At 41.4% G+C, this 16,147-nt stretch overlaps 1 protein-coding gene across 1 annotated transcript in view; it reads left to right on the top strand.

Annotated features, from left to right (window-relative positions):
- The window catches only part of LOC111577504 (contactin-associated protein-like 2), a 90,032-nt gene that overhangs the window by 56,301 nt on the left and 17,584 nt on the right, over nt 1–16,147 (top strand). Inside the window, exons 19-24 of the mRNA XM_055014851.1 lie at nt 5,176–5,412; nt 5,517–5,750; nt 5,844–5,977; nt 6,800–6,893; nt 12,565–12,795; nt 12,917–12,991. Coding sequence (XP_054870826.1) covers nt 5,176–5,412; nt 5,517–5,750; nt 5,844–5,977; nt 6,800–6,893; nt 12,565–12,795; nt 12,917–12,991 — 1,005 coding nt within the window. The remainder of the gene's footprint in view (nt 1–5,175; nt 5,413–5,516; nt 5,751–5,843; nt 5,978–6,799; nt 6,894–12,564; nt 12,796–12,916; nt 12,992–16,147) is intronic.

Genomic DNA, 16,147 nt, shown 5'->3' with positions numbered 1-16,147 from the left:
GTCGAGCAAACTGGCTTGAGCGAAACATCACTAAAAACTAGTTAAAAAAAAAACTGGAGCTCTGCAACCAAACTCCTTGCTGTTTGGCTGCTTTCTATTGTACCATCATGATTTGCCCTTTAATGCCATTTGGTCCATCCAATTTGTAGAGGTTTATCACCACCAAAACCCTACAGTGACTTATCAGTGACAATTATGTCACCAAATTTCATGGAGACAAGAATGTGGGGAGAAGTAACTGTGTTTTCTATAAGCTTGACTGTTTTCCAAAACTTCTTGGGGCTGGAGCCACAGCTTGAGAATTTCTCCATGAAGTGGTTGATTTTGGCTGTCCTGATCGCCTGCATGGTTTTATAGATTGCATAAAGGCAAACTAGTCGACAGGAGACTGGGAGGACCTGACTCTTCGCCATAAGGCATTTTTGATGGATCAAGTCAGCCAGGTCAGGGGAAAACCAGAGCTGTGGCGATTCTTGATCCTGAATCTTTTCATGGCACAGGCAATAGCAGGTGGAGGGCAAGACCAGGCTGAAGCTAGCCAAGGTCCAGGCTGTAGCAGGTGGAAGGCCAGGCTCGGCCAATGCCAGCAGAGATCCAGGCCACAGCAGTTAGAAGGCTGGGCTGAGCTAACAGAGTCCAACCTGTGGCACGTCAAAGTCCAGACCAGACTATGGAGGTCCAGACTGTAGCAGGCGGAAGATCAGACCATGCTAAAGCTAGCAGAGATTCAGGCTATAGCAGATGGAGGGCCAGGCCAGGCTAAAGCTAGAAGAGGTCCAGGTTGTAGTGAGTCCAGGGCATGCTAAAGAGGTCCAAACTGTGGCAGGTGGGGCATCAGGCCAGGCTATGGAGGTCTAGACTGTGGCAGGTGGAAGATCAAGGCCAGGCTAAAGCTAGCAGAGGTCCAGGCTTTAGTAGGTGTAGGCCAGGCCAGGCCAGGATAGAGCTAGCAGAGGTCCAGACTGTAGCAGGTGGAAGCACACCATGTTGAGGCTATTTAGATAGCTCTGCCAGCAGGTAGCCAAGCAGAGAGCAGGGGGCTTATTTTCAGAAGCAGAATTCTTTCTTAAATGTAGATTTTAAAGTCTGTAGGAGCAGCCATGTGTGCGCTTCTTGGCTGTAAAAGCAAACCTTCATTGACTGACTATTAGTTTAAATTTGGAGACTTACTAAAACACACTAAGAAGTGTAGAAAGTCAGAGCACACTGACAAACAAACAGAGGACTGAGCTGGCTGTTTGATGTCAAACCCAAATGTTTTCAGCCTACAGCCAAAAATAAAGGAATTGGCCTCACTGTTTCAATACTTTTGAAGGAGAGTGCATAATTTAATTTCCAGTTGATCAAGAGAAATAAGTATTTGATCCTTAAGTAAAACATGACCCAAAACTAGGTGGAGTAACCCTTGTTAGCAAGCACAAGCATTGGACGTTAGTTGTAGTTGGTCACCAGGTTTGCCCGAATCTCAGGTAGTATTTTAGACCACTACTCTTTGCAGATTCTTTCCAGATCCTGAACATTCCGAGTCTGTTGCTTGGAAACACGAAGCTTCAGCTCCCTCGATAGATTTTCGGTAGAATTAAGGTCTGGAGACTGGCCAGGCTCACTCCATGTTTTTAATGTGCTTCTTCAGTCACTGTTTTGTTACCTTGACCGTATGCTTTGGGTCATTATTTTGCTGGAAGACCCACCCACGGTCCATTTTAAGTGCTGTGGCTGAGGGGAGGAGGTTCTCACACAAGATTTCTTGGTACATGGCCCCATTCAATTCATTCCTGGATTGTTTTTTTCATATTCTGTCTCTTACAGTTAAAACAGACCTACTATTCAAGTTATAGAACTTATTTTTTGTATATGTCCAAAATCTTGACACATGTAGGGGATCAAATGGTCCCTTTTAAGTGCTCTGGCTGAGGGGAGGAGGTTCTCGCACAAGATTTCTTGGTACATGGTCCAAGAAATCTTGTACGATTTCTTGGACCATGTACCATTCCTGGATTGTTTTATTGTTTTTTTTTTTTTTCATATTCTGTCTCTTATAGTAAAAATAGACCTACTATTCAAGTTATAGACCTAATTTGTTGAATATGCCCAAAATCTTGAGATATGTAGGGGATCAAATACTTATTTCCCTCACTGTGAGGAGTAATTTGTATTCACATTGTCACAAAAAAAAAAATGCTGTTGTAGCCACTACCTCCTCCATTGCTCTATACATCGTATTTGTTTTGATGCCCCTTTGACCCCGTATTACACTGATTGACTGAATACCGCCGCTGCAATATCGAGCAGGTTTGTTACAGAAACAGTTTCTGTGTTTGTGCCTCTTGAGACACTTAGACTAACTTACAGTCGCCTTTTATAAACATATATGAATGTTAGATTTGAGTGAATCAACAACATTAAGCACACATTTGGTGTGGGTTTGGATGGTGAATGGAGCTGCAGCAGCATATACAACAACAGTCACATCAATAAACCAACCAACCTACCTATTGTTGTGTAGATCCCTCTTGTCCCACCAAAACTATTTTTTCCCATTTGGGCAAGGACATGGGACCTTTTGGGATGTACTATGGTGTCTGGCACTGCATTGTTGGCAGAAGATCTTTTGTCCCTATGTGCTTTGCATATTGGGGCCTCTGTGGATAAGGCTTTTACTGATGGATCCTATAGAACTGAATCAAAGTGAGATCTGGGGAGTTTGGTGCCCACGTCAGAACCTTGGGCTGCTGTGTTTTTTGAGCAATTTTTGCAGTGTGGCAAAGCACATTATAGTGTTTGGGGATCCCAAGGTTGTTGGGGAATACTATTGCAATGAAGGAGTGGATTATCTGCAGGGCCGTGCAGAGACCTTTGGAAGTGCAGGAGCTCAAAGTTAAAAGGGGGCACATAGAGCACAACTTTGAAACATCATACGGAACATTGTTACAATATAACTGGTTGAACTGTAGCAACCCATATTCATAAAAAATGTAGCATGGAATCACAACATACTATATCATTGTCCACACCTCATATCTTTGTTAGGGGGCAGTCTATGTTTGACCTGATGGGGTACATTGAACAGCTTCTGTTGAGGGATTTGGCGATGGGGCTGCTGCTGATCTTGCTGGAGGTGGACTGTAGTGATCTGAGAGTGTAGAAACTAAAAAGCACGGGAGAGATAGTAGCTGATTAAACAAGTGTTATGTGATCATGACAAGATACAAAGATAACTAATATTGAAAATGGCTGACTGTGACCTGCCATACTGCTGACTGTTTGTAGGAGACTCCTGCTGAGAGAGGCTGCAGCCAAGGCTGACTGTTTGAAATTAACCAGAACTAGTTGCTCATTCGTAAACTGAAAGGGGAGCATTAATGGGGGGACGAGAATAAAGGAGGGCTGGAGGTACAGCCTATATCCACAAAGCCATAATTCAAGCTATGCATTAATTTAGGACATAGAAAGATAATGTATGAAGTTGAATTTAGATCACCGTTAGACACTGGACTGTTTAACCATAGCTACTCTTCCTGGAGTCCTTGCTTTTAAGTTTAAATAAAATTGGAGGACAAAAATGGAACAATTGTGACACATCTTTATTTTAATTTCACAACTTTTTTTTGTTTTATAACCTCAGTAAAACCAAATGCAAGCAGTCATTTTGACACAAACATGACTTCAACATGAAATGTTTCATCCTTTATTTATTGACAGACATGTCTTCATATTGTATACACTGAAAGGGGAACATCAATAATGGGAGAAAGAGAATAGAGGAGGGGTGTTTGTGTGTGTCTGTCTGTGTGTCTGTATATATACAAATGTTATAAATACGCACTGATATGTTTAAATGAGGGCTGCACAGTGGTGTAGTGGCTAGCACTTTCGCCTTGCAGCGAGAAGATCCCTGGTTCGCGTCCCGGCTTTCCCGGGATCTTTCTGCATGGAGTTTGCATGATCTCCCTGTGCATGCGTGGGTTTTCTCCGGGTACTCCGGCTTCCTCCCACAGTCCAAAAATATGCTGAGGTTAATTGATCATTCTAAATTGCCCATAGGTGTGAATGTGAGAGTGCCTGTTTGTCTTTGTATGTAGCCCTGCGACAGACTGGCGACCTGTCTAGGGTGTCCCCTGCCTTCGCCCGAGTCAGCTGGGATAGACTCCAGCCCCCCCCCCCCCCCCCCCCCCCCCCCCCCAACCAATGAGAGGTTGAGAAAATCACAATTCAAATTCTTCTAATTATTATTGTTGTTGTATTTATATTGTAATAGTCCAAAATAATGTGAATATGGATGTACATTTAGTGAAATAACGTAACCTATGCCTAATTGCCTCTAGAAATAGGAAAAACACTGTAACTCACTTGACAGCAAAATGATACATCACTCTAATGCACTTTGCCCATGACAGAAGAAACATATGGAAAAGCCTGGCATACTTTTCCCCCTCAGCACGTTGTGTGTGGTTAACTAGCAGGTAGAACTTATGAGGTGTGGCAGAGTCAGACGCACACACACAGGATGCTCACTTCACTTCGTCAGTCATCTAGAATACACCGTGCACAAACGAATCCCACTGCAAAATCTCCTCACCGGACCATCTGTTGTTGAAGTCCCCCCTCGGGTCTTCGGTTTCTAGACTACCAGCGCTAGCGCTTAGCTACAGTGCACATCTGGGCAGTGAGGGCTGTCTACTGGGATCATGTGACCAACCAAGGGTAGATCTGAATTATTATCATTTTTGTTTTTTTTTTTATTATTTTGGGCCACACAGACGTTCACACACATACAAAAAAAAAACTTTGACAAAAGGGCACCATCAAGAAGCAAAGGGGCAGGTGCTCCAGCTCCCTGCCTCCTCTGCACGTGCCTGATGATCTGGAGCAATGTTTGGGTTAGCGGTGCAAGCCAAAGAGACATCAATATAAATGCTAGGGCCCAAGTTTTCCTAGCAGAACTTTGCATTATAGTGAGATTTGAGATGGATCACTGTGATACACGTCACATGTCAGTGATTTTAATGGTATTTCTGTAGTGCTGGCATGGGTATGTTGGGTTTTCCCTGTGTGCTCTGTGAATATGGTTCACACAGTTGTTAATGAACTAGTGTATGTAAAGCATGAACAAAACAGCCTTAGGGTTCCGTATTTTGTGTCTGAACTTATGCTGTTTTATTTCTTATGTCCCAGGTGCTTCGAGTGGTCAGAGGGGCTTCCTTGGCTGCATGCGCGCTCTGAAAATTAATGGTATGACCTTTGACCTGGAGGAGAGGGCAAAGATCACTTCAGGGGTGAATCCAGGCTGCCAGGGCCACTGCAGCAGCTATGGCATGCACTGCAGGAATGGAGGGAAGTGTGTGGAGCAGTACAATGGATACTCTTGTGACTGCTCACTCACTGCATACGATGGACCCTTCTGCACTGATGGTACCCCAATACTAGATTGAATTACATTTGATTATATAAAGTTAGATTAGATGATGCTATCTGTCATTAGTGATCAACACCTTCTGTGTGTGTTTGTATGTTAGATGTAGGTGGCTATTTTGAGACAGGAACCCTGGTGCGTTATGACTTCCTGCCAGAGTTAGGACCTTTTGCTCTGCAGGAGATGAAGAGCCTGTCAGTTGTTGGTATTCCAAGTGAGGCCAACCTGACTAAGGAGGAGCTGGTGTTCAGCTTTAGCACGTACAGTGCTCCCAGCATCCTGGTCTATATCAGTTCCAGGACGCAAGACTATGTGGCTGTTGTGCTCAGACACAATGGTAGGCTCATTTAAATAATATCTGATTCAATTTTTATTCATTTATATATATTTTTAAGAAGCTATATCTATGTCTGTATGATGGTGTGTCCAGGTACTCTTCAAATCCGTTACCGTCTTGGAGGGCTAACAGAACCTTACACCATAGATATTGACCATCGTAACATGGCCAACGGACAGCCACACTCTGTCAACATAACTAGGAACCTGAGGGAGATTCAACTGCAGGTTAGTATTTCCTACTAGTATATTGCCTCACAAAGTTAAACTGAATAATGTATGCATTAAAAAAAAAAAGCTACATAAATAAGGCTTATTTGCTTTCTTCATTCAGAGTTCTCCAACACCTTGGAACCTTGCAAATTAACATACCCTTTCCACAAATGAACAGAAATATCAGTGATTTTTAAATGTAGTTGCACAACACTTGTCACCTTGGAAGAATGCCAATTATGATTTTCCTAAAATGATTTAACATATTGATATTAATTTTCATTACAGATGAAATTGTAGAAAAAATATATTAAAGAGTTCACCTGAATTGGAAATTTCAAGTAGTTTCTTGATTCAGTACTTTGAACCTGTTATATAAACCACTGATTGGAATCTGTTTTGGTGTCTCTGCAACAGCAGACATATAATCGTTTAGTGCACAGCGGACATGTTTCAGTACACTCCACAAGAACCATATAATCGCATAATACTCACAAGTCATGACCACAGAAAACACACTGTTACACACAGTTACTATACAGTAAACCAAGAATAGTGCAGCCATGTGGCCCATGCCTTTATTGCTAGAATGCAGTGTTTGTGCTTTGTATAACCAATGAAGCATTGATTACATGGGTTGCTTCTGGGTGGGGGCTACTGCAGAAGCTCAATGCTTAGTTTTTAATACTGTAGAGTCTTTTACCCAAAGGTTTGCCCATAGAGAAGACCAGTAGACAGAGGTCAGAGACGGATATTTCAAACCTGGTATCTGCATGGATAGAGACTTAAATTGTAAGTTGAATTTGTCAGTTACTTTATTCTGTCCATATTCTTCAGTTGGACCACTACCCAGTGTCCACATATACCCTGCCTGAGGCCTCAGACACCGAGTTCAACTTGGTGAAAAGCATTTTTCTCGGAAAGGTATTTGGTGAGTATGTCAATGAGCAGTGTCCGTGTATGTGCAATTTTTTGTGTTTAATCCAGCAACAGGATTTTGGGGTAATCTATTTAAATTTTTTTTTCCCATTTCCTGGTAAATGTAATAAATGGAAACTGGGAAAAATGGTTTTCTAACTAGGGCTGTGACTTTAACATGCTAATTTCAACTGATTACTGAAAAAATAGCGCATTTACAGTTTTTCTCAGTCGCTTTGTTACATTTCTCACATCATCCTCAACATTTGCAAAACAGTAAGCGCATTTCTCAAAACAATTCGTACAATTTGCAAAGCACCATGGATTACCTGCAAAAGCCAGTCTCTTGCTCAAAATCCTTAGTTCATCTCTCAAAAGTAAATATCTGTGTCAATGAACATGTCATTGCCATCAGAATGAAAAGTCCTTGTGTCATTGTGTGTGGATAAGACAGTCAGATTGCTTAGTCATGTTGCCATTATAACATTGTACTCTGGAGGGATGTTCTGATGTAAACTATGGCTAAAGTTTTGATGACAATTATTGTAAATTGTAAGTTACACCTTAGTGTATGTGGGAGATTGATTGCAAGAGACTGGACAAGATTCACATTGACGCTTTTATTGTTTGTATTGTAATTTATTGACAGGCCACGTCATTACGATACAGAAAGGAAAACAGAGCTGCATAGCACAAAGAAAAAACTAAAAAACAAAAGTAGAAATGTGAACACAGGACAATCTCCTAAGGGAAAACTGTACATGCAGTGCTGTAGGAATTACAGTGCAGTCTTCCTGCACCTCCTGACGTTCCTGTCTGTTGGGCCACAAATTCTCATCCACATCATGAATACCTTCTCTTGCGTCATTTAGCGATTTCAGAAAACCCTAACCTTTCACACATTTCCCTTCATTAGAGAAAGTCAAGATTCACCTTGGAGCTATTTACCAATTCAGGACAAATTTAGGAAAAAAAAGTCTAATGGAAATGTATAGACATATCCTTGGCATATTATGACAATTTGTTCAACCATTTTGCATGTAAAGACTTATGTGATGAACTAATGCCTAAATGTTGTATGGGGTGAGACTATTCAACAGAGACCCATTATAATACATTTTGATTGGCATGACATAAGCAATTGATAATGTAGAAAACAGCAGAGAATTGTACATAATCATTCGCATGAATGTACCAAAGCATATGCAATTTGTTCAAAGAAATGAGAAACTGCTTTTTTAATGTGCACAAGTGACACAATGATGTGAAGATTGAACAAGTAATTTTGAGAATTTCAATTCTGATCTGAGAAATGTACCAAAGTGACTGAGAAAAACTGTAATTGCACCTTTCTCAATTCCCTAATTACTGGCACACTGGTAACACTGATGCACACACTCCACCAAAGTTTGGTGAACAGTCAAGGAAGTTGAAACCACATTGCTTGGCTTGTTGGTGAGAAAGTTTACTTTTAAAAATTTTTCCGATTGCAGCTTGGACAAGAGCTAGGCGTCCACAGGATCCATTTTTTCTTGCATGGAAAGGCACCACATCTGAATATTGCCTGGTTGGTGGGCGTGTCACTTGCGGGCCAGTACCTGGTCACATGACAGCCCTTCAGACTTTCAGTCCGGTAGAGGCGTCGGACCAACATGGTGGTTCGGTCACAAACTTTCTCTTTTATTACGAGAACAGTTCGGCAGAAAATATTTCTGAAAGCATTTGAGATGACAAATAAGTTAAGCAGTTGCTGAATCTGTCCTTGTTTTAGTTCAACAACAGCCAGTTTAGATGTCCAACGAAAGTTTTGTAGTGCGTTGGACCTCTGCTCGCTGCGCCAAATTTGCATAAAGTTGAAGTCAAATCTACTTGATGCAAATGACCTGCGGGGAGACGTGCCGCAACGCAGCTCGAAACGTGCCGCAATGCAACCAGCATGCAATCAGCATGCAATGCAGTGCATTTCACATAGACAATGAGTGGGATGCAAGAAATTTCTTGAGAATGAGACCTAGTGTCTTAATGAGATTACCTGTATAAATAAAGGCTAAATTAAAAAAATAAAATAAAAAAAATTGACAGATCCTCTGGACAGGTACTTTTGGACAGTCCTGGTACCAGCAAACGGTGTAGCCAGTCCACAATAGAACACTTTTCTAGACATTGAAAATGCATGAGTTTCCAAAAAGTCTTAACATGTTGACTTTAATAGCTATACTTGCATTTGAGTTTGCAGTAGTCTGTGAAGGTAGTAGACAGATGAAAAATGCACAGACAAATATAAATTAAACATAAACATTTTTGTTGTTTATGTTCGCATATGTCTATTCATCGATTCTGTCATCAACCAAAATTTATTTGAATGGGAAAACTTTGCTTATTGTGTCAGATATTGCTGTTAGACAAAAATCAGATTAATTGCAATTAATTACAAAGCCTCGAATTAATTAGATTCATATTTTTAATCGCGTCCCACCACTAGTTCTAACCATAAACTAAATATATGTATGGTCATAAACAAAACTTTACACACACCTGTGAAGACCATGTATATCATGACAGTGTTGAGTTTCCGGGGGTGATGTGCTCATATATGGGAGTGTTTGTTAAAAAACGTACTGCAGCATTTTGCACGAGTTGCAGGCGGCTGATGGAAGACTGGGAATTGCCAATATAAACTGCATTGCACTAGTCAGTCCTTCCAGGATTTCGCAGGAGATTGCCGAGATTGTTGCGGCCGAAAATGCCTGAATTTGCGGCAGCTTTTCTAAAAAATTGTGATGTAAGTTAAGATGTTTTAAGCTTATTTGTTGCGATGAAATTGCAGGAGACAGTGACAATCGCTAAAAAGCTGCATTTTTTTCAGTTTTTCGAACAGGTTTCAGCATTGTAATTGACAATATTTATTCCGAAATTAATTATTTAACGCTCCAGCCCATTTACACAAAAGCTGGCATACCATGGTGAGAAATTAGCAGCAGCCAGATATTGGCTTGACATGAAGTGGTTGGTAGATTTAAGGCACAAAATCATCATTTACTATTGACTGAATCATATTTGGATATTGCATATTTGGATTGATAACATCCTCACAATTTAATCAATTGTTCCTTTAATCATTTCCGATACGTCCACAGCGGTGGATTTGTAGTAGGATCGCAATGATGTGATTGTCAGCAGGTCGCTGAGGTAGCTTTCACTTGTTGCCATGGTTACCATGACGCTGTCAGATGCCGTGCCGCTATCTCCATGGGAAATCCTTAACAAATCCATGGATCCAGATTATAAGCCGCATCACTGCCAAAATCTAATCACTTGGTCCTTGTGTCATTTCTGACCTTCTCTGAAAATTTCATCCAAATCCCTTTGTCAGTTTTTGAGTGATGTTGCTAACAAAGGAATGATTCACATATGCCGATCGTCACATAACTTCGCCACATTCCTTGGCGGAATAAGTAATCTAACTTACCTTCATTCTTTCAGTGCTCCAACAGATCTGGATCCAACAGTTTCCATCACGGTGATTTTTCTGCTCTGTAGTCCGCTCGTTTCAGCCATTCTCCTAATATGTTTCGTGGTAGAACAGTGTTTATCAATCGATGATTTTTTTTTTCTTCTTTTTTTGTATTCCACCACAATATTGCACGGGTGTAAAACAGTTTACTTCTGCTTTGGTGAAGAGCATCAGGAAATTAAGTGTTTTGCACAGTCTTCAGCAGTAATTTTTGTTAGTAAATGAGAGACATTAGAATGGGACATGTCTGCATCTTCAAACCAAAAACAAGGAAGTGAATTTGGTGATGTACGTGCATTACGTTTGTGCTGGGGACTGCTATGATTGGTGGAACTCATGGGAGGCTGGCCAAAATTGCGGAAAAGTTGCTGTGATTGGACAAAATTGCAAGGTTGCGCAGAATTCGCGGAGATTGGTTGAATTCGTGTGAATTCATGTGATCGCATCATCACGAATTCCTGGAGGGACTGAGTAGTGCAGTAGACCAGTCTTGAGCTGATGAAAGCATGAATATCTTTTTCGAGGTTGGTACTATTAAGAAAAGGCTTGACTTTGGCTAAAAGACATAGTTCAAAGAAACTTGCTTTGACTATTGTGTCAATTTGTTTGTCAAATTTCAAATTTCTGTCAAATATCACTCCAAGATTTTTGACCATCGCTCTGAAAGTCATTGTACCGAAACCTGATATATCAGTACCCCCAAACAGAATGCATTCAGTTTTGTCCTCATTTAAAAGTAGAAAGTTAGATGACAACCACTGCTTAATGTCCTTAATACAACTAGTTACACTACTCAGTGCCTCACTTTATGTTGGTCGGACTGGTAGGTAAATCTGAATGTGTCATCTGCATAACAGTGGAAAGACACTATGTTTTGCTATAATTGACCCAAGCAGCAGCACATGAAAGGACAACAGAGTAGGACCAAGAATTGAACCTTGCGGCACCCCACAAGAGAGAGACACGCGAGAGGAGGAAAAGTCATCAGTCATTACTGAAAAACTCTGATCAGTAAGGTAGGAAGTGAACCACCTTTTAGCCAACATATTGGTTCAGACAAGACAAGAGGACTGTATCTTCCACCTTGTTTAAAGGCTGCTGTGAGGTCCAGCAGCACTAGAATTAGGCTTGGCATCAACGGACAATGCAATTTCATCGTGGACCTTTAACAGAGCAGACTCACGAGATCTGAACCCGGATTGGAATTTATCAAAAATGTCATTGTCCTCTAGGAAAGACTGTAACTGAGTAGAAACAACTTTTTCTACAACCCTGGACAAAAAAAGCAAATGTGTAACAGGTATAAAATTTGATAAAATTCAAGGATCAAGCTGAGGTTTTTTTAAGGAGAGGCCAACCACAACATGTTTTAATGCAGCTGGAACAAGTCCAGAACTGAGACAAGAGTTAATAAAACTAAGCAGACTAGGACCAACAATGTTAAAAATCTCTGACAATAATTTGGTGCGAACAGTGTCCAAGGGGAAGCTTGTAGGTTTCGTATGTTGTACCACTTTAGTGAGAGTTGACTGAGAAACCAGTTCAAACGGCTCAAACACAGCAGAATGTGCCGGAGCAACTGTCAAGTCAACATTCAAATATCCTGCAGTGAGCTGCCTGATAGTGACAACTTTATTAGTGAAAAAGTGAAGGAAACTATCACAAGTCTAAACTGAAGCACCAGTTAGAACAGAGGTGTATGGGTTTACAAAAGAGTTCATTGTGTTGAACTGAATTCTGGGGCGATGACTGTTGCTGGAGATGATATTAGATAAATATTGACATTTTGCCTCTTTCATAGCCCTCTGATAGTCAGTGAGACTGTCTTTAATCAGAAACCAAAATTGGCAAAGACAGGAAATTCACCAAACATAGTCATTTTAGGTGTATCAGTGTAGCAGTGATTTCTCTACTGTGCAACAGTTGTGTAGACTCTGTTATCAGCTCATTATCTTTTCTAATTTGATCATGTAAAGCATAAAGTGTCAAATATTCGTATTTGCATAACTTTACTAGGGCTGGACCCAAGTATCGTTACGATGGTATCCGAATATTTATATTGAGATCTGAAAATTCGGAGAACAGTTTCAGTTGTGTTGTTTCCAGAAATATTTGAAAGGATCTAAATGTATCAATAATTTAAAAAAACCCTGCTCTGTCCTTTTTGCAGAAACAGGACAGATTGATCCCATCCTAATTGAGCGCTACAACACGCCTGGTTTTGTTGGCTGCCTGTCGAAAGTTCAGCTTAACAGTGTGGCGCCACTAAAAGCTGCACTGCGCTCTGGCATGACAGCACCTGTCAGTACCCATGGAATATTAGTTCCATCCAACTGTGGGGCCTCACCCCTGACTATCTCCCCCATGGCCTCCGCTAGTGACCCGTGGCACATAGAAGCAGGTAGAGACATACACAAATGACAGTTTCAAGGAAAATAAGGGCATGCCAAAATCACAATCAGAAATAGCAGAGTTTATGTCAGGGTTCAAACAGATTAACCAGTGTTTTGCTTTACCCACAGCTGGAGCTGTTTTCCCCTTCAGTGAGGACAAGGCCATTGGTGATGGTGTGGATCGCAACTCTGCCATAATTGGAGGTAAAAACTGCAATGTTTTTAAACTTTAAAACTCTACAAAGTCCTAGTATGACTCAATATATGAGTTATAAGCCTGCCATTGGCCATTAATTTCAGTTAGCATTTTCTCTTCAAAATGCTCTTCACCATGGGAAACAACAACAGCAAGCTTTGGGCTGCAACATATCACACTGAAAATGAAACTGGAAGTGTTGCTAAGCATTTTAATTGTGCGGTCAGGTAGCTCTTCTAGTTGTTATTTTCGTGGATTATCCATTTTAATTACAGTGCTACAACAGCTGCACTCAGTGAGCTGCACACAAATGTTCTCCACAACAATTCCAGCCATTACTTTTTTGAGTGAACTTGAAGCCACATTCTTTGTTTCGTCCTGTTCACAACTGTAACTGATTTAAAGAAATACAAAAAAGCCAGTGCATCTTTTCCCCATATAGCAGAATGTGGTGTGTAGTGCAGACAGTGCTTTATGTACTACAGAATGGGCTGGCAAAGCAAAAATAACAACAATACACACAATATTTGTTTCTGTCAAGAGCTTTTTTTAGGTTTAACAATCAGAAATTGGCATACATAGGAATAAATGTTGAAAATGTAGGTTAAAAAAATGTAGGGGATATTACACTAGATGAAGATCCAAAAAACCTCTAAATTCCCCCAGAAACACAAATTCTTGCATTTTGCACTATGAAAACAGAGATGGACTACAGTCAACAGTCAACCCCTGGATGCGAGACACTCAGAAGAGGCACTTGCAGATGTCAACACAGCTCCGCACTTTCCCAACTACAACCACCATAGAAACCAATGAACTCATATATTCCACTGCAACATTAATCCTGGACATACTTGGGTCTAAAATTGAGTAAAAAATGCAGAGTGTGGCCCCCTTTGAAGAAGAGTGTTGGAAGCTAAGCTTAGGAAAGGCTGTACGGATGTTAGTTAGCTTACAAATGTACAGAAGGGTGTCTTGATCGATAGGTAATGGATGCTTAAGATGTCCATAACTAAGTCTCTAGAGCCTGCCTAACACAGCATTATAGATGTGTCTGGTAGGTAAAGAAATACAGTATACCTGAGAAGCAGAGGCCAAGAGAATACCATGTTCTTACAGATGACTATGAGTTGCAAAAGACCAAGACTCTAAGACTGCCCATGGAAGACTGGGCAGACCAATCTGAGTGCTGCCCAAAATTACAACATAAAAACCTTTGATTCAATACCTCAGATGAATGCTAGAGTGCTTGGCACTATGCAAGAGTTACTAGGCACTGATAACCTTCATTAAGAATTCAGTTCAGCTGTGGAAAACAAGACTGAAAGCCAGCTCCAAGGTCATGACATTTTACCATTAAGTGATGCATATATCAAAGTGATACATTGTTCCCATTGCTCTTCTGTATAGGTCTAAATCTCTCTATTCTTCATAATGAGTAGATAGGGATACAGATTCAGAAGGGGAGTGGCCATCGGCCACCTCCAGTATACGTATGACATCAAGCTGTAATGCCAGAATTGAATGAGACATTGACACACTGATCCACCTAACCAGAACCTATAGCATGGATCAATTGGACTCAATAAGTCTGACAGCAAGAGATGGCTGTCTGAAATAAGAGAATTTACTCAAATGTATATGTCTTGGTAAAAGAACTATAAGGGAGCAGTAAAAAATAAAGTATTTTTTTCATATAGGTGCTCTGGGACTGGGAAAGTTGGCATTGGCTATCTAAATGGAACAACTAGTAAAGAGCACATCTCTGCTACTTACCATTGTCAAGGATGTGTTATAATGCCTTATTTCCCACCCTCACATTGACATTTTCCTGAGAGTGTTGCAGGGCAAGGACCCTAATTTTTAACACCCTAATTTTTAAATTTTTGGGGGGACTGGGAAATTATGCATGTTAGTATCTCATTGTACTCCGAAATGAAAGCATAGAACAAATGAACAAATGAAGTAAAAAAAAATCAATTTAGAAATCAAAATGTATTCTATACTTTTGACTTATCAAGCTAGCCACCTTTGGCAGATAAAACAGCTGAACACACTCATGGCATTCTTTCCACAATGGAATCAGATCTTCATCAAAAGGCCTGGCGGAGTCCAAAACCCACTGGCAACATGTCTGAATTTATGCCGGGTATGCAGACACAGCTCTCACTTTTGTTGTACAGGGACCAAATGGCTTGTACCAGTGGGCTTGGTGTCCCATAGTCCTGCAGTAGTCCCCACAGAGCCTCTCAGGCGACAAGGTCGTAGGCCTTCTCCAGATCCACAAAGCACATGTGAACTGGCAGGTCGAACTCCCATGACACCCTCAGCAGCTCCGCAAAAGTAAAGAACTGGTCCACTGTTCCACGACCTGGACAGAATCCGCCTTGCTCCTGCTGGATGCGAGGTTCTACAATTGGTCGGAGCCTCCCTTCCAACACCCAAGAGTAAACTTTCCTGGGGTGGCTGAGAAATGTGATACCTTGGTAGTTGGAACACATTTTTCAGTCCCTCTTCTTGAAGATGAGAACCACCACCCTGGTCTGCCAGTCCACTGGCACCGTACCTGATGCCCACGCAACATTGAAGAGACATGTCAGCTAAGACAATCCCACAATGTCCAGAGTCTTCAGCATCTCAGGGCAAATCTTGTCCACACCTGGCGCCTTGCCACTGAGTAGCTTCTTAACTACCTTGGCAACCTCTGCCACGGATATGAACAAAGATTCCTCCGAATCTTTAGGCTCTTCCTTCTCTGCAGATTCTTTACCAGATTCAGAAGTTCCTTAAAATGCTCTTTCCACCAAACCAGCCTGGCCCTAAAAGCCTCCTTTTTCAGCTTGATGCTTTCCTTCCACTGGTGTCCACCAGCGGGTTTTTGGGTTGCGCTACAACAGGCACCACTGACAGCTGCTTCTGCAATGGAGACTTTGAACATGGCCCACTGCAATTCCATGTCCCCAATCTCCCCCAGTATGCAGGAAAAACAGGATCCTAGGCCAGACATTCCCAGTTCAACCTCACTACACGTTTGGGTTGGCCAGGTGTGTCCAGCAGTCTTCTTCGCTATCAGATCCAACTCACCACCAGGTGGTGATCAGTTGACAGCTCTACTCCTCTCTTCACCCGAGTGTCTGAGATATATGGCCGGAGGTCTGATGATA

The sequence above is a fragment of the Amphiprion ocellaris genome, chromosome 10, assembly GCF_022539595.1.
Source record: "Amphiprion ocellaris isolate individual 3 ecotype Okinawa chromosome 10, ASM2253959v1, whole genome shotgun sequence".
Lineage (NCBI taxonomy): Eukaryota > Metazoa > Chordata > Actinopteri > Pomacentridae > Amphiprion > Amphiprion ocellaris.
Note: the sequence above shows the minus strand (reverse complement) of the source record. Positions and strands in the feature narration are given on the sequence as shown.